A 27,854-nucleotide genomic window follows, 5' to 3' on the forward strand; every position below is an offset into this window, starting at 1 on the left:
AAGCTCATACTGTACTGGGGTGAGACTGATAATTTTCATACAATTACCTTATGGTGAAAGTGATCTTCAGAAAACAAAGTCTAATGGCACTTTGGTAAGGTGACATAACCTGGCACTTTATATGGAAGTTATTACTCAAGCAGGACTATGAGCTGTGGGAAACATCTCACTAAACCATTCCTGATATAGCTACTTCATTCAGAGTACTCAGATCCAACCAAATCTGTAAGACAGGTCTAGCACTTGTTTGGATTTCCCACTAGTCATGAGGCGTATATCAGCAATATGTAATTTACAAAGCAAACAGATGAAAATGGTATTGCAATAACAACATTTGCATAAAAATCTGTGCTAGGCTTTGTAGGGGTACTGAAAGTTTAAATCAAAGTAAATATGAGGAAAAATATGAGACTTGAATAAAAGGAAAAAAAATGGCACATCAGAGGACCTGAATGTATCTAAAATCTCTACTTTTACAGTTCTGTGGAACTGATTAAAAAATAACTTTCTCCTCTGCATTTGCTTTGCATCATTAGACTGCCACGGCTAGATTTGTAGACAACCAACATAGATGTGGAAAATAGTTCAACAATGCTCAAGATTAGTATTTCACTCCATTATTTTTAAATGAGAAAATGACCAACTGTAGTGTCCAGAGATAAAAAGAAGGAAAAAAAAAAAGAAAAAGGAAAAAGGAAAAAGGAAAAAGGAAAAAGGAAATAGGAAAAAGGAAATAGGAAAAAGGAAATAGGAAAAAGGAAAAGGAAAAGGAAAAGGAAAAGGAAAAGGAAAAGGAAAAGGAAAAGGAAAAGGAAAAGGAAAAGGAAAAGGAAAAGGAAAAGGAAAAGGAAAAGAAAAAAAGAAAAAGAAAAAGAAAAAGAAAAAGAAAAAGAAAAAGAAAAAGAAAAAGAAAAAGAAAAAGAAAAAGAAAAAGAAAAAGAAAAAGAAAAAGAAAAAGAAAAAGAAAAAGAAAAAGAAAAAGAAAAAGAAAAAGAAAAAGAAAAAGAAAAAGAAAAAGAAAAAGAAAAAGAAAAAGAAAAAGAAAAAGAAAAAGACATGGAAACATGTAATGTCATCCTGGCTTTACATCAACAGCAGTTAGAAAATAAAGGCTACTTCCTGAGTTATTGTGAACTTGGGAAGTCTGTGTTAGTGGCCACTCACTATCTTGAAACCTTGAGCTCTTACGTGCAAGGAAAGGTAGACTGTGGATCTATGTGGATGATTCCAGAATAACATCCATTTTGCACACATTGTATAGAAAAGGGTTCTGAGAAACACACACAGAAATGTCAAAGTTAAGGCTTGCACGTTCTGTCTCATTCACTGTCCCTTGCTGTTTTGTCCAAGTCCTTTATGAAAACCAAACCTTACCATTTAAGTGGGGATGATTTCCTCAGTGATCAAGCAAAGAGGTCCTGAAATTCAATCACTCCACTAAAATTTCATGAAATTAATGCAAAGTTTTCTCACAGACAGTGAACTGGAACCTGCTCTGAAAACCTGTTAAAGAAAATCATTTCTGTGGCCTGATCTACAGCTATTGTGGCAAACAGGTTTCACTGCTTTTAAGGAGTGGGAGAAATGCTGACAGGCAGTCCACACACTGCAGTGTACATTCTGCTTTGGGAGGAAGGAAAGTTTTACACATCTGGAAACTGCACAGTCTGAGCTACAAACAAAATGTACTCCCTGATCAGAGTCCAGTTTCTACATTAGTGTGCATACTTATTTTTACACATAAAGCTTATTTACAAACGAGTGAATCTATACACACTGGGTAGAAGAGATCTGACATTACAAGGATGGACTGAAAACTGTCCCTTTATCAGTATCAACTTGCAGTGCTGAGAGTACAGTATCAGTTTGCCTACCAGACGCCACAACAATAAAATTAGTTAAGACAACTAGGAACAAAAAATGTTGACATCAGGTTGAACCATCTTTTCTAGAACAATTTTCTATAACTAAGTAGCCTTAAGCTATTTCCAGTCTCTAATATACATAAAGAAATGTGACAACATGACTTTTAATGACAGTATATTTGAGTCTTTACATCTATTTGGACTGAATAATCTTGTAGGTCTTTTCCAACCTTGGTGATTCTATGATTCTGTTATACAAAGATATTATATTATTGTTAGTTATACACTATAGCTTTGGGATAGCAATGAAAATATGAAACAACTGATCCAAAACAATAAAAGCAGACCTTTCAACTTTCTTCTGTAAGAACTTTTTATATTATTTTCTTTCTAATCTCTCTGAGTAGTACCCTTTCTTCACCAGACTTGACCTCTTACAAACTGACCTATCAGCAATGTCACATCTCTGTTACACTTTGGTTGCAAGAATCATCACTAAGGTAGTACATACTCTACCAATGCACCTAAACTTCATGTGCCAGAAGAGCAAAGCTTGCAGTAATGGGATAATATCAGCAATCACACACACAAAAAAAAAAAAAAAAAAAAAAAAAAGAAAAGAAAAGAAAAAAAAAAGACAGATAAAAGAAGAAATCAAGAATAAATCTAGAATATTACTTAAAATCCCTAACATCTCCTGTATCAGCAAGATAAAGTTCTGCAGTTCTTTTGAAACACACAAGGTTAACAGAAATTTTGGAAATTTCAATCTAGGATCTGCTGATAAAATCAGCTTCCGAATATAATGAATTCAGAGGTGCAGTTGTTAAGTAAAAAGCCTTGACTTGCCCTTTTGAGACTCTATCTGACATGGTTCCCTTGCTCAATCTTCAAAAGTGATCTTACCTTTCGGAAATTGTTTCTATTCCTATCCATCACGATCCATATGCAGACAGAGCAGGAAACGTATCCCTCCCTACACAGACTTACACTATTATACTCACTGAGCTATATTAGCCTCAATAGAAAGTGGTCCAGTCCTGTTCACCAGATGCTGCCCTAATGGTCATTATATTTGCAAGCACATGCCTTGAAGTTTCTGAGCTCAACATCCCTCCCAGGACAGCATCAAGCATCATGCACTTACAACCTATTAACACCCCTACTGGGGTGAAACCCCAGCCTTACTCAAACTCTCAGTGACTCCAAAGGGGAGGGATTTCCCTTTTATGTTATTTACATCAACTCTTAATTGAGGACTATAAGTTGTTTTGCACATCAACGATCTCTTACATTTTGTAGCATCAAGTATAAACATAACCAGTATGAATAATATTAATTCGGTACTTTCCTTTAAAATGAGAATATACAATCAATGCTGCATCTCATTTCCCTATTGCAATGGCTTAAGCAAACCACAAAAAAAATTGTGATCTCAACAGACATCATTTATTAAGATTGTCTAATCTTCTACTTAAAGTTGCAATGTTAAACAATGTAAAAAGAACAGAAAATTTTTACAAAGTTGTTGGTTATGAGCCACCTATAATTTCAAAAGGTTTATTATCTAATTAAAATTGCTATAAGAGTCAAGATTACACTTCTTTAAAGAAAACATAATGAATTAACTTATAGATGTTACCACAACGATATGATACCATCAAAATTTGACTAAGTCAGAAATCATGAACTGATAACAGAAGCCAAATTCTGCCTTCCTGATTCATGTATGAGTTTGTCACAGTAGAAATTTCCCCCTGGTTTAACTCTATTAATTGAGAAAGATCTCACACACTGAACTCTTATACCCAGGAGTCTAAGGAAAGAAATTCTTGGCTTGAACTCTCAATCATACAAGATAAAATCTGTTCTATGCAGCCAAAGCAAAGCTTTATTGATAAAAAGCAGCTTTATGCAAATTTTCAGCTATAAATTACTTCTAAAGCTTTGGCACTATAGTGTACAGACATATATTTAGAAATGCTATTTTGTTCTTTTTGGATGCTTATCAGATATCAGATAAAGCTTTGTTCATGTGAATCTAATTATTCATGTTGTAGCTAAACTTTCCTGTTACACTTTCTTGCAAAATTACTTTAAACTGTTCTATTTTCTGAATAAACTGAGTAATTCAAAAATATTTTTGCTAAAAGAGTAATAAAGTAAAGATCAGAACCCTTTTGGTCTTCAAAAGATTAAAACCATAGAATTTAACACCTTCTTTCTCCTTTGAACTTGGTTGTTTTTAGTACAGCAACTTAGCCTCAGGTTACTTCAAAGTAAGTGCATTATACTATCCTGTATAATATCAAATGTGTTAACAGATTAAAACATTACTTTACAACAGTAGCCTAAAGATTAATGTTTAACATATGATCAGAATCAAGTAACAGACTTTCTGCAAAAATGAATGCTTTATCTTACTACAAGCCCAAACCATAGCACAACTAGCTAGAGACAGACAAGTTGAAAGAAAAGTCCAAAGGAAAAAGGCTCAGATATGAAAAACTCGAAGCACTCTTTATATAACTACTGTTGGTCTTTTTACAGTTACTGACTACACTCCTGACAAACATACACAATTTAAGAGAAGTTTATTAATGCCAACAAGGCTTCTCTCATTTCAGTCATATTTCTTAGGAATATTCTTAGGAATATTTCTTAGGAATTTCTTAGGCAAATGATCTAATTCAGGAATACGTTTTCATTCCAAAAGAATTTGAATTAATAATTTTCAAGATACCACCAGACATTCATGAAAAATACAACAACTTCTTATTATATTAAACATTTGGTGTATAGTCAGCCTTAGAGATACTGCATTTAGATGTCTCTACCCCAATTTTATAATTAAGCAGGATGTACAGTTTATGAATTCATAGACATGGTTCTGTTGACCATGAAACACATACCTACTTGTAAATCTACATACAGCTGAACAGAGACTCAATCGCCTTTGAATGTAAATGTGTGCCAAGACAATCAACTCACATGGAGACAGAAAGACGTAATTTTAGGTGTTGGATGTCAAACTTCATTTCTGGTTTCAAAGCAGTCAAAACTTCATTTCTTTTCTTTATAACAACAGGAAGTAAATATTGAAATGAAAACTGAATTTGCACTTACACATGGTGAAATTTCACCAAAATCAACACTTTCCAGAAGAAAAGCCTTATTTTATTGACATAATCTTTCCTGAAGACAAAACATTTCATCAGAAAAAGAAAGGAGAAAAATAACTCTAGTCTACAAAAAAAAAATGGAAAAAAAAATCTCAGAAGTGAGAGCTTTTCTTCTTCTTTGTCCTTTATGGCAATAATCCTAACAGACAAGACACGTGCTCCACAATGAAATACTCATGTACTCAATAGTAAATAATTTTAGAGATCACTGAAGATTTAGAATACAAATGTTAACAACTGGAGGAAGAACCTCCCGTAACAGCTTAGAGATGTTAAAATAAGAAAAATATTAATACTAAATATAAAGCTGTTTTCCTACCTGTGTGTAGACAAATTACTGAGGAACAGCGTGTATTTTTCTTCAGCAGACAGACCATCCATCATCAAGTAAAAAACATGAAAATTACTCTGGTTGAGAGGTTGCATAATGACACGAGACTTCTCCAACATGTATGTATAAATCCTAGCTGATTAAGAAACAAACAAACAAATTCATTGTTATCTTGATTGCTCTACACTCACATATTTTAAACCATTCAACACTGCAACACTGAAAAATAGAAAATATTTTTATAAAGCAGTCTGAGGTCTGTACGATATCAAAAATACTACCTCTCATAGTACCATGGTTTTCCATATAGAACCATATATACAATACTAATTCTGTTAAGATTGATTTTATTTTCTTAGGAAACCAGCTGCCATATCTGGCAAGATTTTTTAAGAGACAGGCTATTAGTAATCTCACCCAAGTATAGCTATCTGAGAATTCCAGGTTCCCTCTTAATGAAGAAAGATGGAAGAAAGATTCAAGATGTCCTGGAAAAATAGTCCAAGGAGCCATTTCTTCTTTCTTTCTTGGCAATCAAGAATGCTTATCTTAATAGTATAGATTAATCACCTAACTTCTAGATGGCTATAGCCAGACAAATTGGTCGTCAACAAGCACATTAACCAATACTTGGGGAAACATGGGTATTTCAGAAGAGCTATGATGAGCTTGCCATATGAAGAACCACATGAATCAGCACATCTGCAAGGAAGGAGAAGGAGGAAGAACTTGACCATGCTTCGGTTATGGAATTGCTGCTTATAGGATCATACATAACTCTGTGTTCACTAAGGTTTTTGAAAGAGGCACCTCCAACAAGAATGCAGTACACCAAGTTGCAACTTTATACTTTTCAATCTGCAATACAGCAGAGCTTTCACAGGGTATTAGTGAGCAATTCTATCCTGGAAAAACTTATTGTTGAGTTCAGAGGTTAAAATGCACTTCTCAGCAAAGAAGGAACTATATTTTTTATACTGTGCAAACATAGAACGATATTAAATGATATCTTCCAATGGTCTGATCAACCCTATGAGCAGCTGCTGCATGCCCAGCAATACAAATACTGGCATGTGCATCCAGTGGCACTGTAGGTACATTCTCTTAAAAACATAACTTTTTTGAGCCACTAACATCTTTTCACGTTTTTTTTTCCTTTTTGAAGAAGACAGATTAAGCATAAAATAGCACTGATCTATTCAGTGCAGTCAAAAATGCTGCATTTCTAGGTATATCTCAGCATCTCCAGCAGCAGGAATAGCTGTTAAGAACAGTCAAACTTCTGATCAGCAAGAACTATCTTAATGAAGCTAAAGTAACTCATAAAGAAAATTATCACAGGAATATGGCCTTTCTATAAAGAAAAATGACGTGTTCTTTAATCTCTGTGAAATAAAATGGAAAAATAATGGAATTCTAGAGTGAAGTCTGTTGTGTTCATGCCATGCCTACTATGCTCTATTTGTCCACTATAAAGGAACTTGTACTTGTTCTAACAGAACAGTTGATCTACTGAGCAGCCACAGCTAGCAAACAGACCCTGTACTGAAAGTGTGATCAGTGAAATCTTCCAGCTATGCATTCTTCAAAACCACACTGCCTTCTCAATAACCTTCCTGCTAAACACAGCCAGTGCTGAAGACAAAATATTTGAAAGTCCCTAGCTGAAACATGATGTAAAACAATATTAGAGAACTTAATAAGTTACAGTCTTTCTTACATCAAGAAAGGAAAATCATACTTTAGACTTTTTTTAAATTGATCAAAAATGTTTGCAACAAATAGGTCAAAACGCATTCCACTTCTTTTCCAAAATCAATTTAGATCCTTCCATTTAGGGCAACTTACAAACAAAACAAAACAAAACAAAATAAAGACACCAAAAAATTTAGCTTTTCAAATAGTGAAGATGGGAAAACTAGAGTGGAAAATCTGGAGAATAAGTTCCTCAGGCTTGATTTTCTTTTCCTAATCTTTCTTCAGTTGTTTTGAGGAAACTTATACAGGCCTTGTTTCTCATCTCAGCACTTATGCCAACTTAGGTAAAAGCATTTGCCCCCCTCTGAATTTCCAAATTAAAACAATAGGCATTAATTTTACTTCTGGAAATATATATGTCATCATTGTTTCAGTACTACAGAATGGGTGTGAAGCATTGCCTATGAAGGATGATGATATTTTGGCAAAAGGTCTGTCTGAGTTCTGTTGCAAATTAGTTCATTTTAGAAACTTAACGAAGTCACTGATCTGTAGGTTATTCTGAATCTGTTCTGAGGTATCGCTTTCTACTAGTTCCCAGTGCCTTATCTTACTCAGTCACAATGAACAGTGACTTAATCCAGGCTGTATTTTCTCCACTTGTATAGATGAAAGTAATGGAAGGCACCTTACCATGTAGCCATTTATTACAGGAAAAGTCTCAGCTCAGCGTAACACCGCAGGGTTTCTCGTCATAAACCAGAGTCAAAGGAGACACACAAAACCTCTACAGATGTCTGTAATGGCTTTTAGCAGAACCGCACTCAAGAGCTCCACTCTTGTTTTCAAAACCTTATGGAAGTGTTTGTAATAAAGACAAAATCAAGCCTACAGATGAAAACCATGGCCAACATTTCTGTTCTGCAGGTGTACTGGACTTTCTTCTACCAGAAAGCTTATGTGACAAAAGCCAAGGCATCTACAAGGTCCAGGCATAAAAGAACTTCAGCACAAACAAAAATGCTGTTTCAAAGTTGATCCAGTTCCACTTAAAATGCCAAGAATGCTACCCTGAACTTGTTTCGTATAATAAGAATGTATGCGTGTACTCTGCTCACCTCCTCCTAAACAACTGTTTTGGAACTCTCCCTTCAAGCTCAGTCTGTTAAGGTGTTTAAGACCTTTGCTGTCGGCAGCCTTGCATCACTTGAATTTTTATTTACAGATCAGACATATTTAGCCCAGTTTCCTCAAATGAGTTATAAAGTCTTATCTCAGCAAAATCAGGTGCTCTGTATATTTACACTCTTCATTCATGTTTAAACAGTATGAAACAGTAAATACTGCCTCGAATAATCTTGCAAATAGATACAGAATCATTGGGTAGGATTTAAACCAGCCAAAGACAACATGCCAGATTCTTTTCCTCATTTATTGCAATGTCAGTCAGGGACAATTTCATTCAAAAGTGATGCTTAGCAGTGGCCTAGAAAATCCAACATCTACAATGAAAATTAAACAGAATGAACAACTGTAATATGCATGGTCTTACTTTTTTGCTGCAGTGAAGTTTCTCATTTTTAACTAAATTTTTGAATTCTTGGCAACCTGAGATTTGGTTTAAGTAGTTTATGCAATTCTTAAGAATATGCAGAATGCTTGGCAGATAAACAATTTGTTTATATTTGCTCATGGCCTTGACTCAAGCCTAGGTTTTCTCATTCTATGTCAGTGGTTTCAAAGTTATAAAGGTACAGCACCAGTGTAGAAAATTGACATCAAAGTCTAACTAGCTGTTTCCACATTAATATCACTCATAGACAAAGGCTATGAATTAAGCTAGCAAATATACTAGAAAAAATCAGATCCCTCCAGTGAAAGCAAGGCACTCAAAAATTTGCTGAATACATAACATTAAGGCTTCTACACTTTCCTCATCTGAGGAACTCAATGAATTAAGTTTAGTATAGATGTATCATGAAAATTTATGATTTTTGAAATCTATTTATGATTCTGAAATGCTCACACACTGAAATATGTTGATATAAAACATAGGAAAACCATCATTGTGGATTCAGAGTAGGATAACACGGCACAACTACATATGGATCAACTAAGGGAAAATTTTTATTGAAAATCAAAACTGAAAAAGAGGGATACTGATTTCTAACACAGAGATATTTTTTCTCGTATTTGATATGGTACACTGAATACTCTTGAGAAAATAAACTGTAATTATCACTACAAAATATTTCCAACGAACATTTTTTGAAAAAAAAAAGCAAACTAATACATATTAATAATGACTTCTTAGGAAAGGAGCAGTTTTGGAAATGTTTATCCAGTGAAATCTAGATTAGTTGGATCAAAAAGGTGTCATCACACAGCTATGCTCTCCAGAAGGATCAGTGCAAGTAGGAAACTGTACTGCACTCACCTCTCACTTTAGTATAGAGTGCCTTTTTGATGGCCTACAGAGACCAGAAATGTCAGTTCTCCCAGATTGGCTCAGATGATGAGAATTTTCAGAATCCACAGAACTTTTGCTCAATATCCACTTTCATCACTAATGAACGTGTTCTGGCTCCCACTTCTAGTGAAAGCAGACACTAACTCCACACTCTCAACTCTAACTGAAAGAAATGTCAGTATGATTCCTAGCTCCTTCAGAGGAAGCTCAAATTATGGTAACTTTTAATTTGGTTATTAGAGAGTATATCTGCTATGAAGCAGTCTGTCCTAAGTTTAACAGTTAAGCTTAAGGGATCATTAAAACGCCCAATGTCACAATAGTTCAAAATGCAAAAAAGTAACTTTTATCAGTCAGTAAAGTGACACACAGCCGTCACCATTTGGTAGACTCAGGCATAAAGGGAAATGCTGTTTCCTGGGCAATGGAAGAGGAATCAGGAGTGGTTAGCCTTTTTCTTGTGTTTCTCTGCCACCTAGTGGTTGCACAGAGCATCTCTCTCTCCCTCTAATTGCTTTACTTCGAACAAGCTGTGAATTCACATGCTATGAATCATGTTCCTCTAACACTCCGTAAACTCCCTTGTTTTTTTCACATACATGAAAGCAATTGATAACTGCCTGTGTGGCACACTGCAACTCCTCACCTTCTAGTCTGACAGTAATCATAATATAGTCATCAGACATTTTAAATAATATTTACCTGCAATTAGTGTCTTTCTCTTCTCACAAAACTGCAGCTCAAAGTATTTTATAAAACAGCTGGAAAAATCACTCAGCGGTGTCTTAGCATGTCCAAAGGCTTCCAAGACACAGTTTACCTGCAAATTAAAAAAAAAAAAAGGTAAAGTAATAAAAAGAGGAGAAAATATTTCAATACACATCACTGAAATTGGTTTCTATCCACTGACTGGGAAAATAAGATCTCTTTTTAGCTTGGAATTTAACAAAATCCTTGCAAGATTTTTTTTTCAGTATAGAAATTAAAGTAAGATAGCTTAAAAACCCCACCTAAGTGACGTCAGAATAACATGAGTTGTAAATGGAAGGGAAAGGACAAGGGCCCATCCTTGCGCTGTGCCATTATAGGCAATCTGAATACAAGTGGCTGGATTCACGTGGACACTGCTGGGAGCATTAACAAGGAGACTGAAGTCTTTCATCGCAGTTATGCTTGAAAAGATACAGTCAGTTAATTCTAACAACCAACCAAAGGAATTTACAAAGCTTAATACAATACCAGAATTGCCCTGGTTTTATCCCAAACCACAACAAACTGGAATAAATCACTGATTTGTAATAGAATTGGTTCACCACTATACTCATAAAAAAGTGAGGAAAAAGCAGGTTCAGTCTATTATTTGCATCTCTCCTTACTGAGTTTCCATATGACATCTTCATGGTCACAACAATTAAAAGAGTTTTTAACAATTTAAAAGAGCTTTATCAAAACATTAATTGAAAATAAATATATGAAATATACCCTGCCCTCTTCCATGTTTTCTCTGTATTTAGTTTTTTGTTGTTTTACATTTAGTTTCTTACACTAAATGAATTCCCTTCAGCAGTTTCTTCTTTAGTATCCCAACAAACTGAACACAGTGTGGCTCCAACACACTGCTGTTCTGAGCTAACAGTGCTTTGCTGGAGCTGGATGAACCTGCCAGAAAAACACGGGCAGGAAGAGGAGCGCAGAGAGACACAGATAACATTTGGCTGCAACCAGACTGTAGCTCTGAAAATGGGACACACCAGTGCAATTAATTAAAGCAGCTATTGGTGCAGTAGGTGGCAGCAGAAAGCTACTGAACTTAATTTTGGTTCCACTCCTATAGCATTGAGATTTAGGGTGTATTAGCTTAAGTTAGGCTAATTCAGCACTTAGTCTGACCAGTGCAGCTTCAGTAACTTTAATGGTGCTATGTATAACTGCAGCAAGCACAAATCCAGGTCATTGTGTTCATCAAAGCACCTTAAAAGGCAACTAAAACAGAACTACCATGTGATTTCCCCTGGGTGGGATCTGCTACAACTACCTCCTCTCTGTCTGAAGCCAGCTGTCCCATAAGAGCTATTCACAAGGGATCCTTCTATAGACAAAATGCAATTCATCTTTTTTTTTTTAATACGAGGTGATTCTCTTCTATCTGCATTAAGACTCATTGAAACATATGCCTTACTCTAGACTATTTGACTAATCAAGACTAGGACTCTAAACTCCACGGCACATAACATGGTAAGGTTTATATTTGCATATTTTTCATTTGCAAAGCAAGGAGGACACGGTGTTGTGAATGGTTCCTGGTACATATTGCCAGAGGACCTGGTGGGGATTTAAACTGTGTCAGGAGACAAGTCTCTGCAAAGACAAAACTGCTTCCCTCACTTTCCAATTCCACTGTTCCCACGTTAGTATCCAAAACATACAGTTCTCACTTGTTTGTTCACAAAGTTACTTATTTACTTATTTCTTCTACTCGTAACTTAATCTGAACTTTCTGAAAAGAATTTGAAGGATCTGACCTGAATTTTGCAGTTCTAATTCAATAATATCTGTGGCCTGATGATAAGCTCAAAACTTTAAGTAAACCTATGAAGCTAGTAAGTGTAAAGGCAAACACAAAGGAGTAGTAGAAACAGGTACAGCTTCTGGCTCCTGCATTTAGAATGAGAAGCATATGGTGCCAACATTAAACTTCATAATTTCAATTAAAAAAAAGTGAAAAAAATAACACCAGTATTGTTAATATTGGCAAGTGAAACACAGGTTAAATACACCAGTCTAATTAGTTACCTCAATGAATCAGATTACACTGTGAAAAGCACTTTAACATGGCAATTGTATGACTACAGAAAGTAAAACAAAGCTAGTGTTTATACAACCGTAGTGTTTTCTGTGTGACCTAGTTTTTTTAATGTCTTCAAAACACAAAAAACCATCATTGATTTCTAGTATGAAGCCCAAATCCATAGGAATTTTATTATTTTACCTACTGAAATGTACAAAATAGGAGCCACTGCTTTGTAACCTATCCAACTCTAACAATCCTGATTTCTGGTTTGTACATTAGTGTCAGCTGGACTTCTGACACTATTTTATCACCTTTCTGGACTGAATCATGCACAATTAAGGACAAAAAAAAAAACAACAGTGTTTTTTGAATGATGCATGTGATGCTTTTAAAAACAAACACAAGGAATGAATCTAGAGCTTTACAGAATGCCATGTATGTGGCAAGTTATAGATAAAAACACTATATTGGGTTTACTGTAAGTTCTGTGAAGGAGGAAGGTCATCAGGTTGGATGAGAGTAAATTTTTTCTTAAGTATGAAACTCACAGCTCAGTTATTGCACTGGACACTGTGTTAAAACATACAATTTAAATATTTCTCAACTGGGATCTCAGATAAGTATTTTCATGAAGGGTAATTTTTCAAAAGCTGAAGAATTCAGCAAAAATTTTAATGTCAGTCTGAACTGCTATAGCACTGTGGCAGCTGTAACAATAAAACACCGCTGAGCTGCAATGTTCAGTCGAATGAAAACTTTACATTTACAATGTTTTAGCATGGAGTCTAATTTATCTAATATGCAAAACAGCTTCTCGTGATTTCTTTGTGTATTGGACATAATTTGGTTCTGCTATTGGAATAAAATATTACTGACCAAGTATTTCAAAACTCTTGCCTATTCCATATTTAATGCACCAATAACAGGTCTATAACTTCAGTCAGCCCTTGCAGTTCTTCCACAACATTCCAATTTCTGTTTCATACACTGTTACTTCAGATGTCCAAGCACTTCTTGGATGGAACAAAGACCACAACTAAACAGAGAAACTTATTTAGTTACCGTAGGCAGTTGGTACACATTTAGGAGGCAGAACCTTATCACGCTGTATTTCCTATTCACAGCAATACTACCTTCTAAAATCACTAAAATATAAAGAAACAAAACTGGACTCCACTTTTTAGTTTCCTCTCATCATATCAATAAGAACTTAAGCCCGCTTGCATTCAGGTCAAGGCAAGACAGAAGCCTCCTTTGACATGAACTGTAGTGAAAACCCTTTACAAACTTATTCACAGCAGATGTGTTTTTCCTTGCTGTTCAAATGATTTTGCCTACAAAGAGGCCAGAGTTTTGCCTTCTTCTACTCAAGTGTCCAGAACGCTACTTACATTTTTTATCTTTGTATCAAAGGTACTTCTGCTGGAGCTAGATCTACAAGTGAGGTGCTTCACTATTTGTTTGCAGGCTTCAGTCTTCCCAGAACCACTTTCTCCACTGTAAAATGTCAAAGCAAGAAAGAGGGGAGGGTAATCATTGATTATTTTCACATCTGAGATAAATAATATGCTTTCTACTACCTGTATTGGAATGAATTTACGACATCTCAGTCAAACACTTATTTGAAATAACAGGCTTATGGACAGCAAAAACTCAAGAACAGAGCATAGGAGATAGACAGGGTTAACATGACACTGTTACTCAGAGCTGTCTATCTGTATTGTCTTGTACCACAGACCAAGCCAAACAAATCTAAAGCCATTTTGAAGGTATGTACAGCAAAATTTTTATCTCCTTCTTTATCATCTGGCCAGCAAAAGACTCGGCTTACACTGCCTGGTTCTTTGCAGATGGAGAAACGCTACTGTGGTAATCACAGGAGTCAGAAAGAAAAACAAAGAGTTAGGAAGAAGGGAAAGGAAGTTAAAATGAAGAAAAAGTAAAATAAAAGGATTATTTAAGAGTTAGTTGGCCCAGAGCTAACATTTAACCTCTTGCTCATGATGTGGAATATATATTCCAAACAATTTCTTGAGAGGAAATACAAATGAAGAAAACAAAGTAATGGACAATTTGATCAAGGAAGCTGGAAGGAGGAAAAAAACCAGAAAATGAAGGAATAGGTGATGGAAGCAAACTGTGGAGTAGTTAAAGCATGAAGATGGAAAGGATAAAGTCAATAAAGCCTGATTAAGGAATTTCTTACATGCATTGTAAGTTGTAACATTGTAACTGAACCAAACAAAATGTAATTTGATGATGATTCTTCATTTACCTACTTGATCATGTTTCAAAGACTGTTTCTACAACAGCCAGTTTAAGTACAATGGCCACGCTGGTTGGTCAGTATGAAAGTTAGCTTATGAAAATGAGAGGGCAGCAAAATTTACTATCAGCCTGGCCACTGCTCTACATATAAGAATCTCAATTCAAATGAGAAAACAAATAAAAGAAGAAACAAGAGAAGAGAAAAAGGTTTTCATACTCAAAGTTGGCATCTCCGTGCCACTTAGTTCCTATGGGGGACACATTCAGCTCTGGTGGATATCATACTGGTTTTCCTGATAACGTGCATTCCTAGGTGTCAGGAGGGATTTTTCCTTACTGTATGTAATATATCAAGTGGCTTTTATGTCCTCCATGCTTCAGTAACAAGCTGGAGGCCGATCCTGGACTTCAGTCTCCTGCTGGTATCCATACGAGGTTTGTAGTCCAAGGTTTGCAACCTGGATATATGCTACACAAAGCCCTCAAATAATAGGTCACAAAGCCATATTTAAACCAGGTCTTAAAACGAATCACTTTAAATCAAGGCCACCACCATAGAAAATGTGAAACTAGTATCCCTACAGGATTAACCAGATGCTCCGTAAGTGCAGAATATGTTGCTCAGATCTTCAGCTTCTGACTTCCTACAACAATTCATTTCATTTTAGGTTATACCTGATGTCACTCTCAAGCATGGATTCTCTCTCTTATTGTTAACTGTACAAAGTTGCCTCTTTCCCTAAGAAGCAATGTTTCTGTGTTTATAATTACTGTATCCAAATCCTGGGTTCTTTTATACTGTCATCAGTAACAGAAGAAAAAAGTGAAACAAGAGCATTAGTCCTGTGATGCTCCTCCCCTACAGACGGATATATGTGTATCTCAAATCACACTTCCTACTGCTCACTCACATGAGCACATTCACTGACACCTGAGTGCCATGATTTGAAATAATTTTATCCCTCCACAGTATGCATGGACCAAAATCACAGCTGCTACCTGCTATCATCATATCACAGGTTATCAGCAAGACTAGTAACAGTGAACCATCGATTATTCTGGCTTACAAGGAACTTCTTTGTACTTAATTTATCTCATACATTTAGTAATCACGGCTACATGTGATGTCACTGAGCTTGAAAATCTAACAGCCCACATCTTGTCCAATGTACACTGCCCTTTATATCCATCTACATCATTCTGATATTCATAGAATCACAGAATTATAGAACCATAGAATAGCCTGGGATGAAAAGGACCTCAAAGACCATCTAGTTTCAGCCCCCCTGCCATGGGAAGGGCTGCCAACCACTAGACCAGGCAGCCCAGAGCCACAGTATTCAAATGATTTATTTCTGAATTCAGATAGTTTCCTTAACTGGATCATTATTTTTTGGCAAGTGTCAGATCCAATGTAATTTAATCAAATAAATTACATGCTTGGGGGAAACTGGCAAAATACGGAAAGAAGGAGCTCCCTGTCACTTCAGGACACAGAACATGCAGGGTTTTACTGGCCGTTTCATTTACAGTTCTGACCAATTCTGCAGTAATACTTAAAATACACAAAGACTACTCTTGCACTACTTGAATTACAATCAGAAATGCTGGAAAACTTCCAACAGAATTCGTTTCAAATAAGATTCCTACCAGTTTCAAAGGAAGATTCAGATCAGATATGCTTGCTACACTTCTGAACTTCTGAAGCCAGTCCCTTAACATTCCACCCTCAATTCTGTACATTATTAATACAAATTCCCAATTTGACAGTGGTGTGTATCTAGGGAAAAGAGAGAGACCTTTTGGAAGGCCAGAATCATTTCTTCTCAGTTTGCATGTTATCACAGCAAGACACTGGATCCTGCTCCATGGCTGAGGTTGCTGGACTTGATATAACAAATGTATCAGTAACATTGCTAAATATAAAGTAACTAAACAACTCTGCATGTTTGTGGGAAACTATTTTGCTAAACTAAATTGAAAAGCGTATTTCTAACAATTTTGTGTTATAAATAAGATGGTCAAACTGTACTGCCACAGCTCACTGCAATTATAATACACTGAATTATAATTTAGAAAATACAAATTATTAACCTGAACAGAATACATGTGGTGATGCTAACCTGAGGAAATCAAAGGCTGCCAAGTCACTCTACTTTAAAACTCTACTTTAAAAGATGAAGATTTCTCTCAGTTCCAGATTATTGGGTTTATAAATGTGGTTTATATCAGAATAAAACCACTGGATATTGACAACTTCTACACAATTATAACAATTCATTATATATATTCCTTAATGCTTGTTGTTCTTTTTTAAATTGACAAATAAGCTGTTAACATCCCATAAACCATTGGCTTGATTGACTAAAGATTCTTAGCTTTTAACAAGCTTATAAACTATGCTTAGGCTCTCCAGACATCTCTGACTTATCTTGTCAGTGGTTAATGCATTTTCATATCCTGCACAGCAGGAACAAAATCCAGTCAGAAGCAAGTTAATTATGAAAAGTCTATCTACGGGCTATTTAAAAGCATAACAATATTTTATTTGATAACATTCATTAAGAGTATATTCACAACTAGCTCCTGGTATTAAGCATACATCAATGACATAAGCTTACTATAAACTATAAGTAATTATGAATAACTGACAGGAAACCCTTTGCTAGTTTGGACATATCTTTTTTTCTATTTTAAAATGCTTGATTTTAGTGAGTGGACATTTGTGAAGTCCAAATTATCACAGAATCACAGAATTGTAGGGGTTGGAAGGGACTTCTAGAGATCATCAAGTCCAACCCCCTGCCAAAGCAGCTCCCTAGCCCAGGTTGCACAGGTAGGTGTCCAAATAATAATAGAAATTTTTAACAATGTAGTTCCATGGATGAAGTTAAAAGTAAAGCTCCAGAATACAAGAAAATAAGTGAAGTAGAAAGACGCAAAGAAGGCAGAGAGAAAAACTGATAAATAGATATGAATTGTCCTAGGCGCTTAAAATGGATCTCTTACAGGACAGAAACTATGAGCAGCACCACATACACTAAGTATACCTGCTTGGGTATGAATGACAAGTTCACTCACTGACATGAATAAGCGAAGATTTAAGCAAGTTCATAGTAAGGGACTTGGGTAAAGAAATACCAAACTCCTGGTTTAGTCAGGATTAAGCATGAAATAAATAGCACTGTGAGACTCAGCCCAGAAACTATGAATCTATTCTGAAAACACACATGGGCTGAAAATTAAGTAGCACTTACAGTTTAGCCATGGTTTTGGGATGATAGCTTTGGACATAGCTCAGTTTCAGTCAAGGCTGAAGTGCCTTTACCTCTATTCATTGTTACCCTTGTGAAAACATGGAAGGCAAAAATGACTAGACTAAGAACAGTATCATTAAGGGTTACCCTGCATGCAGAATTCAAAAGCACACTCTGTGTGCAATAAAAGAGTAAATCGTGAATCATAAACAATTGCCACTAAATTGACAGAAAGTTTCTCCTTGTAATTAAGCAGGAAAAAAAAGAAAAAAAGGTACTGAAAAACATTGATAATAGAAAATAAACTTTCTCTCTCCAGAATTAAGAAGCTTGATGAAGATAATAGGACTAAGATGCATAGTGGCATATTTTCTGAAACTCTTTCCAATCTTCTTGAAAAGATATTGGGTAATCAGATATACTGAAAATAATAGTCTTTCATAAAGAAATTACTTTTCTTAGAAACAAACTACAAATTTTCAGGAAGGATTCAGGAGACAATCATAGACACTGCCATCACGTGGGTCTTCTGTGGCTGATTATAGTTTAACTGCACGTTCTGAGAACTGCAAGTGAAAATAAAACATTATCTCTGTCATGATACTAATCCTCACTGTTCCTTATTACATCTTAAAATACAACATAAGCAACATAAAATGCATAACAAAACAGTGGACTCATCTCACTGTAAGATTTATTACAATAGAATAAAGCCTCGTGTTCATAAACTCTACTAACAAGTTACTCATACTATTAAGTATTATTATCTATCATTAGAAGAAAAGTTGAAATAAAAATACATATACATTGCTACTGACTGCAATAGAAGACAAAAGTATCAACTTAGTGAGCACTTCACAGGGTACCTGTATGCCAATAATGGTGTCTCTTGCAATTATCCAGGGAATTTTATTCTGAGTTTTGTGCATATCCACAGGAATAATCAATTTTCACTGGGTTTACTTCTAATAAAAACAAACAAATCTAGCATCCTTCTGATTTAGTGTGGCTATTTTCCTATGTGGCATTCTATGAACTATTTGGACTAAGCCAAAACCAACTACCGAAAACAGTGGGCCCTGCTGGTCCTGCTCTGGACTTAATATATAAACTTCAAACACTGACACAAGTCTGTATCCACACAAACAGAATCCAATAAAACTTTATATATACAATTGTAGTTACATATTCATTGTATTTGTTAAAGTTTAAAACAGTACCCTTAGCTTCTAAAATTACAGGTAGTTCAAGAGCAATTATAAGTTCTTTCAAAGAGTTCAGTTTTTATCCCTGGTGAAGTCAAAATTAACTTTTTTTCTTTTTCCTCCTATTTCCCGCAAAGTTCTGCATTTCAGCCAAAAGCAACAATCAAACTGATATGATTTAGAAACTACATCAAATTTGTCACACTCTTTGGTTTCAGGTAGGCTGAAGGCAGAAAAGGGGGGGGCAGCAGACTAATAGATGTAGGAAGCCAAGAGAATCCAAAGTCTCACCATAATAAAAGCAGCGTATTTGGATGAATCTCTGTTTCACTGGAGATTTTTAATACTTTTATAAATCTATTTATTGTTGTATGTATTTATTATTGGGACAACACCGTAAATTGCATAAAATGCTGAAGATGGAGGTCTAAATAACAAGCTCAGGATCTCACAAAACATGTGAGGCCAAGTGGAAGCTCCAATAAAGGTGCATCAACTCAGAGGTTTACAATTTCATAAAGGACTTGTGGTTTTATTTTCATTAGATCCTGTTTCTCATTCCTTTCCATGTAGTATTACCAGTACACACAATGGCTCTGAATTCATTATCATTAATTCTTTGTTGATAATTAAATCCAGTTAGATGGAGTGGGAAGTTCCCAAGAAAATTTATGAACTTGAGATGTAATTAAACCTTTTTCAGTTCTATTCTGTTCTAATGTATGATATAGAGATCATTACACAGAAAGAATTCAGTTGGAGGAAAAAATAAAATGGAAATCTTAACTACTCAATCCTGGAGGAAACAGTTGAAAGGCAGAAGTAGTAAAATAGTCAATAGAAAGATAAAATTTCACCTGAGGATAAAGCACTGGGGACGCTGTTCCTGGAATAGCATGTGGTAAGCTCTTTCAGCACAGGAAAATATATGAGGGGGAAGTGTCGAACACAGTTTACCAGAGTTGCTTAAATAAAGCTGGGTGACCTGAAAAAATGTTGTAAATTAACATGATCAATATATTTCAAATTGTGTTTCATCCCTTCCATGCCCCTCGCCTGCAACTCTTTGTAAAGCTCTCTATGCATTATAAGATAATCTCTGTACATATATATGGTACTCCTGAAGTATACAGTACTTGTGAAGAGTTTAACTAAAAAAACCCCAACCAACAGTAAGTGCTGTAGTCATTAAAGTGCTAATTAAGATACAAAATTAAATACAACTTTGTCACTCCACAGTGCACCTTTTGGAAGTGAGTAAAGCAAAAGGATCTGAAAAACCTTCACACACTTATTGCCATTGCACAATGTTTGCAAGGTTTGAAATTTTACTAATGGACTTTAAGAATCTCAAAAATGGTGTCTGTATGTGTCTAGTAGTGCTGCTATAGAGGTAAAGGGTATTTCAGCATCAAAATGAGTTAATACTATCACCTAACAACTGTATCAAATGAAGCAGCATATATTAATGCTCTATTAAAAGCTCTGTTTTATCTCAGTGTGAAAAACAGATTAAGAAATGATTTGGTTTTGGTAGTCTATTGGAACTAAGAGTGGAAGGTCAGCATAAAATTGCCAAGTTATGAAAAATGATTATAAAAGGAAGAAAATCTGAGTTGTTGCTACTGAATAATATATAGATCATCTTTTCATTGCTTCATCCTGGATTTAAAAATTTTGTACAGGCCAATTTATCTTGGAATTCTTTTTCTTTACTGCTCCTTCTTGTTGCACAGTCTCATTGTGTATCTAAAGCAAAATATACAGAGATGGGAAAAAATAATCATATAAAACCCTATAACTTATGGTGAATTCCACTTATAGAAACTAAATTCAGACTTCATACTTGGAATCTGCTGCTCCTACCACCAAACATCTTAGCATCTACTGATGCACACAAAGCCTCATAATGCAGCAAGCAGTCACAGATTAATTTGCTTACCAATTTTGAGTGATTTACAATCCCTGTAAAACTAAATAAATATATCTGAATGTTACCTAATACAGCAAGGGACCTGAATTCATTGCAATTACAAGGAAATAATGAGTGTGGGATGGGAATTAAAAAAATCAATAGTCATGCACACACTGTCTCTGGAATGTCTCAGTGAGGATAAAGCAGAGATCAAGTCACCTATCTTTACAGTATTCATACCATACTGAAAAGTCTTCCTAATTTAGTACTGATGTCTACGTACTGACACAATAAACCCCTTGTAAGTAACTAGTTTACTGTTTAAGTGAAAAATTAGAAAGATAAGGGTCCTAGCAAAGAAAGAGAAACATCTGAAATGCTTAAGTGGCTCTGTGCATCTGACAGCACACACTTGGACCCACGTTTGCCCCTGCATTACCTGTGCCTACTACATGCCATATCTGTGAGACTGCCCCAGCATAGTCTATGCTCACACCAAGCACTCTGCATTCCTTGCTTGTACAGTGCCTGAATCAAACAGCCTGATATGGAGCTCAGACAGCAAGCTCGAGCCTTCTAGCACTCCTCAAGGTTATCATCTTCACAAATGCACTTTTAGCAAGTTGTGAACCCAAACAACCATTGCATAAAGCATGACTGTCTCCTCTTGCAAGTTTAGAAGTGGCAGAAGACGCCAATGTCACACTGCACATCAGGAACCACTTTTTAACAATTGTGCATGCTACTTCTCTTACAAAACATTAGCAAGGTGGCTGTTACACAAATAAGACAGATAACAAAAACAGTGGTGTCATAGAAGAAATATAAAGTTTTTTGCTAATTATTTAAACTCAATAAGTTTAACTCTCAATAAGAAAGGGTATATACTTTCAGTTAATTACAGAGGTCTGTCCTGTTAACTAATTATACGAATCCACTGAAAAAACTCCACACTACAACATTTTAAAGACAGAATGCTTACCATGGTAGAATAGATAGGAAGTTCTTTAAATGGATTAACAAGCAGCAATTTATCACCAATGTAAGTCTAAAAAAACCAAAACAAAACAAAACAAAAAACAAAAAAAGAAGTGAGACATATCATATAATTGCTTGATTAAGAAAGAATTAATTCTTAAGGAGCCTAATGTTTTTCTTCCAGAAAAGACTCTTCACAAAGCATCTTAAATCTAGCTATCAATATATTAAATATAATTTGAGAATTCGGTGTTTTTAGATTCATGTTAAATTGAGATCTAAATTTACAATTCAGATAGCATTAATTACTCTTTTTGTAATAAAACAGAGTTATTTATAATGGAAAATTATGCACGGAAATTACACTGCATAAATTATTTGAAAGTTACTTTGTAACTCAACATTTGTTAAATTACAAAATTGTGACATGCCTAACACATAACCAAGTTCCTTGAGCAAATTTACAGGTTCAACGACAGAATTTAGAAATGCTATATTTGTTAAACAGAACCAATACATTAAAGTACATTTCTTGTGAGATGAGACAGAGCAATGGATACATATATTAGAATTTATATAAGTCCATGAATATGCACAAGCATATAAAATAAAAGATATATCCTGGCTATATTAAAAGTAAAAGCAAATCATCCACTGATTGCAAAGGTGCCAAGACTTCACTATTTCATGTTCATAAAACTCATATTTGAAAGATGTACTTAAGTAGAAGGTTGTAGGTCACCCCTGTTGCTATACTTCTCACTCCATGCAAGTAGCTGTTGCTGTATCACACTCTCAGAATGCAAAAATTTCTGACCTCTGTCTCTAAAGAAGCGTGACAGTAAATTATTATGTGAACAGTTGCAATTATGCTGCCTTTTACAGCATGAAATATTTGTATTTGGAGAGGAGGAAAATACTGCTTTCTGCAGAAAATAAACTTTTTTCCTTCTGAAATGCAGTAGTTTCTTTCCTCTCTCTCCTCAAGATTAACTTCAGAGCTGGATTTTCCCACAGAATGGAACTTTATTATGCACCTTGAAACATGAAAAAAGGAGGCTTTGATGTTAAAGAGAATTTCCATGTTTTATTTTAATATGCCTCTCATAACTATGCCTCTTCGACACATTAGAAGTTATGAGTAAGATAAGAACAGAGATAGCAAAATTTTCAAGTGTGGATTTTTCTACAGAAGTACAACTACATGCCTCCTGTGTTTAATGTGGCAATGACTAGAAAATTTGCTTTACAATCTTTTGCTTGGTATCTAGATAATACAGAATATAGAAAATGACTTCTTTAATACATGAAGAGATTATGAGTAGTTAAAGCTCCTATAAAATTTCTTCTAAATTTCCAGTAATCATATGCTCTTTTAAATTTAAGTTAACATAACACTATAAGATGGAAGGATCTTCCAGCAGTTTGAGAGGGAAATATTACGCATGCCTATCTATTTTCTTCAGTATGGATGTTCAGTGAAATAAACACATTGGTTTTATGTGAGCATATTTGAGGTATTGTTCTATTTTTTATTTCTGGTTTTCCTGTATACACTCTAGAAATCACAGGGCATACACACATATATGTCCTCATCCATTCAAATATTAATTGTAAGTATTGGTCAGGTCACTGTCCATTATTTGTAAAAGTAATCCTATAAGTTTTATCTTTGCATTCTGAAGGTTTCCTGTTGATAAGTTAATAGTAACTCACATATATCTGATTATTATTGAAACGCTTCTGAATCTCATACAGTAGGCTGCTGTCTGTTAGCTCACTCAGAGAAGCCAAGTCATCATTTGGAGCTGGAGGCATAAGCTTAATCTAGAAAACACAAGTAACATGAAGAAATAAAGCAAATTCAAAACCAATCGTTTTGTACTCTAATCTTCTAACATAAAGCTTAGATTAATAGAATTTATGTGTACTGCATTACAGAGCTATAAAGTTGTCACTCTTCCTATACAATTAAATGAACTTAGGCAAGAGAAGCACATGAAAAACAATCAGTAATGATAAGGTGTATAACTCTGTGAGTTTGAACACAGACCTCTACTCAAGTGCCATGGCTCTCCCTAAACACATACTGATTCCCAGCTCAAGTGCACTACACTGAACATTTATGGCAGAAGAAATCAACACTATAAAAGTATGTACAAGTAAACTATTTATTGCCTAATATTTAGCAAATCTGTCATATTACTCTACATCATAAAGGATTTAAAATTCTATTAGGTTTCAGGAGAAAAGAAGGAAGTTAATAAAAAGTGAAAATCATATCATTAAGGAGAACAGATTCAATAAAACAGCTACGGGAGCCCAAACTGCTGAATTAAATAAGCCTCGTAATTCTGAGATGACAAACATATGCCTGCAACAGAAAGTAAATAATAAGAAAACAAAAAATATCAAGCAACAGAACCGGAGACAGAAGAAAAAAAGTCAGTGATACTAGGAAATCTGATTAAAGTCAAAATAAATACTGATACATCAAGTGGAGTGCTAATAAATTATGATCTGCACTTAAATTTTAGCTTAATTCTTTATGCTAAAGAAATATATTTTTGAACATTGAGAGAATACCTAGAAACAGAAAATCCTCGTGTGACTGACAACAAAATTATTGGATTTGTTTGTTTTGAGTTTACTAAAATACTCTGCAGTGCCTATTTGGAGTATGGGTGATGAAGATGACAGAAGCAGCAAGTAGACCAGGAGATTCCGGGAGGAATCTGGAGTGTATTTCTGGTAAGAAGACCCCACTGACTATGGATACTGGTGTTTAATACTGAGAATCTGATCCCAAACTACTGAGTTCCCACTGTTTTTATAGATTCAAGCGTTTTCTTCCTGCATTTGTCAGAGCTGCACTGAATGCTACTGCTGAAGAATTTAATCTTAATAAAATAAGACTAACAATCTCACTTCATCTTAGTATTTCAGATTCTTGAAATATACATGCAAATACAATCATAGAGCTTTGGTCCAAGCAATTTTTTTTCTTCCTGACAATAGTAGTATTGAATACAAGCATTAAAATATTCACTCAACAGTGATTGCTTATTCTTCTATTTTCCCAGGAAGTATCAAATGATGCACAGCAGATATCACAACCACAGAACTATTTGCCCATCTCAACCCACTCACCCACTCTTTTTTTCATCCATCTTTAGCACTGAATAATGAGACAGCAGCTTAATCACACAACCTAAAGAAACTGCAAAATACAATGAAAGTAAAGAAAATATAGATGGCATGTATGAAGCCATCTTTCCTTTGTGAGGAGCACTATCTATAGCAGCGGTCGTGATCTCCAGCTCCAACTGTGTTTCAGAGCCCTGCAGCACTTTTCATCTGTGCAGGCCACCCTTTCTACTTCAAGTAGTTCACCCTCTACTTCAAGTGCTATGGAATGCATTTTTGTTTTAATAGCTCTGTGCTGGATATTTTCATTACAGTACTGGAGGCTTCAGCAAGCTTCCATCTGGGGACTGATACAGTGCTTGGAAAAAATGTGGGAACCTCTGCTCGTCTTCAATAATTTTCTTACTATTCCCCTAAAGACAAATACATTTGGTAGAAAATAATGCCTGAAACAATTGTATGACATAACAAGAGTAAATGTATGAGGTATCTCCCCATAGCTTTCCTTTCCCTATCATCTCTACAAACAGGCAGTAAACGTTGACTACTAAAATGCTGTATGTAAACCTCATCTGCTTGTAACAGTATGAATATTAGTAGAAGATTTGTCAGTGTTTTTCCATTCATCCACTGAAACATGAAAGGCAGACATCTAATCTTCATTCCTGCTGCAACAGATGCTGAACTAAGCAAACTAGTAGCCCATAAAAAATGTAAGGAAAATGCACATTACAACAGAGCTCTATAAGTGAGCCTAAAAAGATCAAGCGAAGACTTTTCTTTCCTCGCTCTCCAGTTTTCCAATCATTTTTAATCTCTCTTATGACCCTGGATTTTCAATAAAAGATTCAGCAGCAAGGTAGCTAGCACCATCAGGAAGGGAAGAAAACTCTTGAAAGGGAAAAAAAAAAAAAAAAAAAAGAATATTTATTTGGATTCTTTTGAAAATGATCCAAGCAGGCTTGAGACAAAGATTATTTAGAAACAGAGAGATAGAAGTTGTACACTGTTAACGATTCAACCAAACAATTTTAGATAAGGATCTGGGGCTTCTTTTGTTTCACAACCGTGTTGAGCTTTCAGTACTTTCATACTTCAGAGAATAGATACCAAAACACAAACTTTATACTTGATTGGCTTCTATACCCTATTGTAGTTTTTATACCAGCTGCAAAGATGAACAAGATGGCAGTGGTGCCTGATTACACAGTTTAATGATGCTTTCTATTTCCTGTTTTCCCCATAAAACTGTGGAAAAAAATACTTCTCATTTAATTAATCCAGAAAGCAATAAATGTAGAAATATAAAGGAGGAAGTACCTCTAGGATGTAATTTCCTAGATTTCATAGGTTCATAAGGTTGGAAAGGACCTACAAGATCATCTAGTCCAACCATCCTCCTATCACTATCCCTACCCAACTACTAAATCAAATCCCTTAGCACCTCATCTAAACGCTTCTTGAACAGCACTAGGGATGGTGCCTCAACCACCTCCCTAGGCAGGCCATTCCAGTGCCTGACCACTCTTTCAGAAAAAAAATGTTTCCTCAGGTCTAATCTAAATCTTCCCCGGCGCAACTTGTGGCCATTCCCTCTCGTCCTGTCATTATTTATCAGGGAGAAGAGGCCCACCCCCTCCTCACCACAACCTCCCTTCAAGAAGTGGTAGAGTGCAATAAGGTCTCCTCTGAGCCTCCTCTTCTCCAGACTAAACAATCCCAGCTCCCTCAGCCGCTCCTCATAAGACTTGTGCTCCAAACATGCTCGTGCTTCTTTTATTTCATAATATAGGTAATAGCCAGGGAACAGGCAGGTGAGCCTCACATCTGCATCTGGGTATATAATGAAGTAGATCCTCATGGAAGCTACGCTTAGACACACGTGAGACAGGATATGATCCATGACAGTCAGCACAGCCTCTCCAAAGGGAGATCATGCCTGAGCAACCTGGTGGCCTTCTATGACACTGACAGCATCAGTGGACAAAAGAAGGGTGATTGATTTCATCTAGCTGGACTTCTGGACCTCTGACACAGTCCTGCACCACATCCCTACCAATGTGCATTTGATAGCTGGAGTAGTGGATAAAGAGTTGGCTGGAAGGTCACAACCGAATGGTTAATAGTTCCATGTGCACATGGAGGTGCGCCCCTGGGGGATCTGCCTTGGGACCAGCGCTCTTCAACATCTTTATTAATGATCTGCATTATAAGATTGAGTACACCTTCAGCAAGTTTGCTGACAACATCGAGCTGAGTGCTGTAGCTGACATAAAGAAGGAAACAATGCCATCCAGAAGGACCAGGACTGGCTTGAAAAGTGGGCCCATGTGAATTTAATGAGGTTCAAGAAGGCCAAGTGCAAAGCGTTGCATTTGGGTCAGGGCAAACCCAGATATGTATACAAACTGCAATGACAAGAAGAGGTGCTGAAAGGCAAAAAGCTGGACATGAGCCAGAAGTGTGCACTTGCTTACTGGAAGGCCAATTGTATCCCACAGTGCATCAAAGGAGGGCTGACCAACAGAGAGAGGGAGGTGATTGTTCCCCTCTACTGTATCCATCCCAGAATCCCTCCAGAGTACTGGGGCCCCCAGCACAAGAAAGATGTAGAGCTGTTGAAGCAGGTCCAGAGAAGGGCCAAGAAGATGATCAAAGGTCTGGAGCACTTCTCTTTATGAGAAAAAAAAAAAAAAAAAGTTGGGAGAGGTGAGCATGTTTGGTTTAGAGAAGAGAAGGCTCTGGGT

General features: G+C 35.7%; 1 protein-coding gene across 1 annotated transcript in view; it reads right to left on the reverse strand.

Annotated features, from left to right (window-relative positions):
- MYO16 (myosin XVI) overlaps nt 1-27,854 on the reverse strand; it is a 257,006-nt gene that overhangs the window by 139,621 nt on the left and 89,531 nt on the right. Inside the window, exons 10-15 of the mRNA XM_065741050.1 lie at nt 23,677-23,787; nt 21,965-22,030; nt 19,925-20,052; nt 13,729-13,834; nt 10,249-10,366; nt 5,367-5,514 (exon numbers count right to left, since the gene is read on the reverse strand). Of these exons, the coding sequence (XP_065597122.1) occupies nt 5,367-5,514; nt 10,249-10,366; nt 13,729-13,834; nt 19,925-20,052; nt 21,965-22,030; nt 23,677-23,787 (677 nt within the window). The remainder of the gene's footprint in view (nt 1-5,366; nt 5,515-10,248; nt 10,367-13,728; nt 13,835-19,924; nt 20,053-21,964; nt 22,031-23,676; nt 23,788-27,854) is intronic.

The sequence above is a fragment of the Cyrtonyx montezumae genome, unplaced genomic scaffold (genome assembly GCF_038088225.1).
Source record: "Cyrtonyx montezumae isolate F1298 unplaced genomic scaffold, pur_monq_1.0 scaffold_3, whole genome shotgun sequence".
Taxonomy (NCBI): Eukaryota; Metazoa; Chordata; class Aves; order Galliformes; family Odontophoridae; genus Cyrtonyx; species Cyrtonyx montezumae.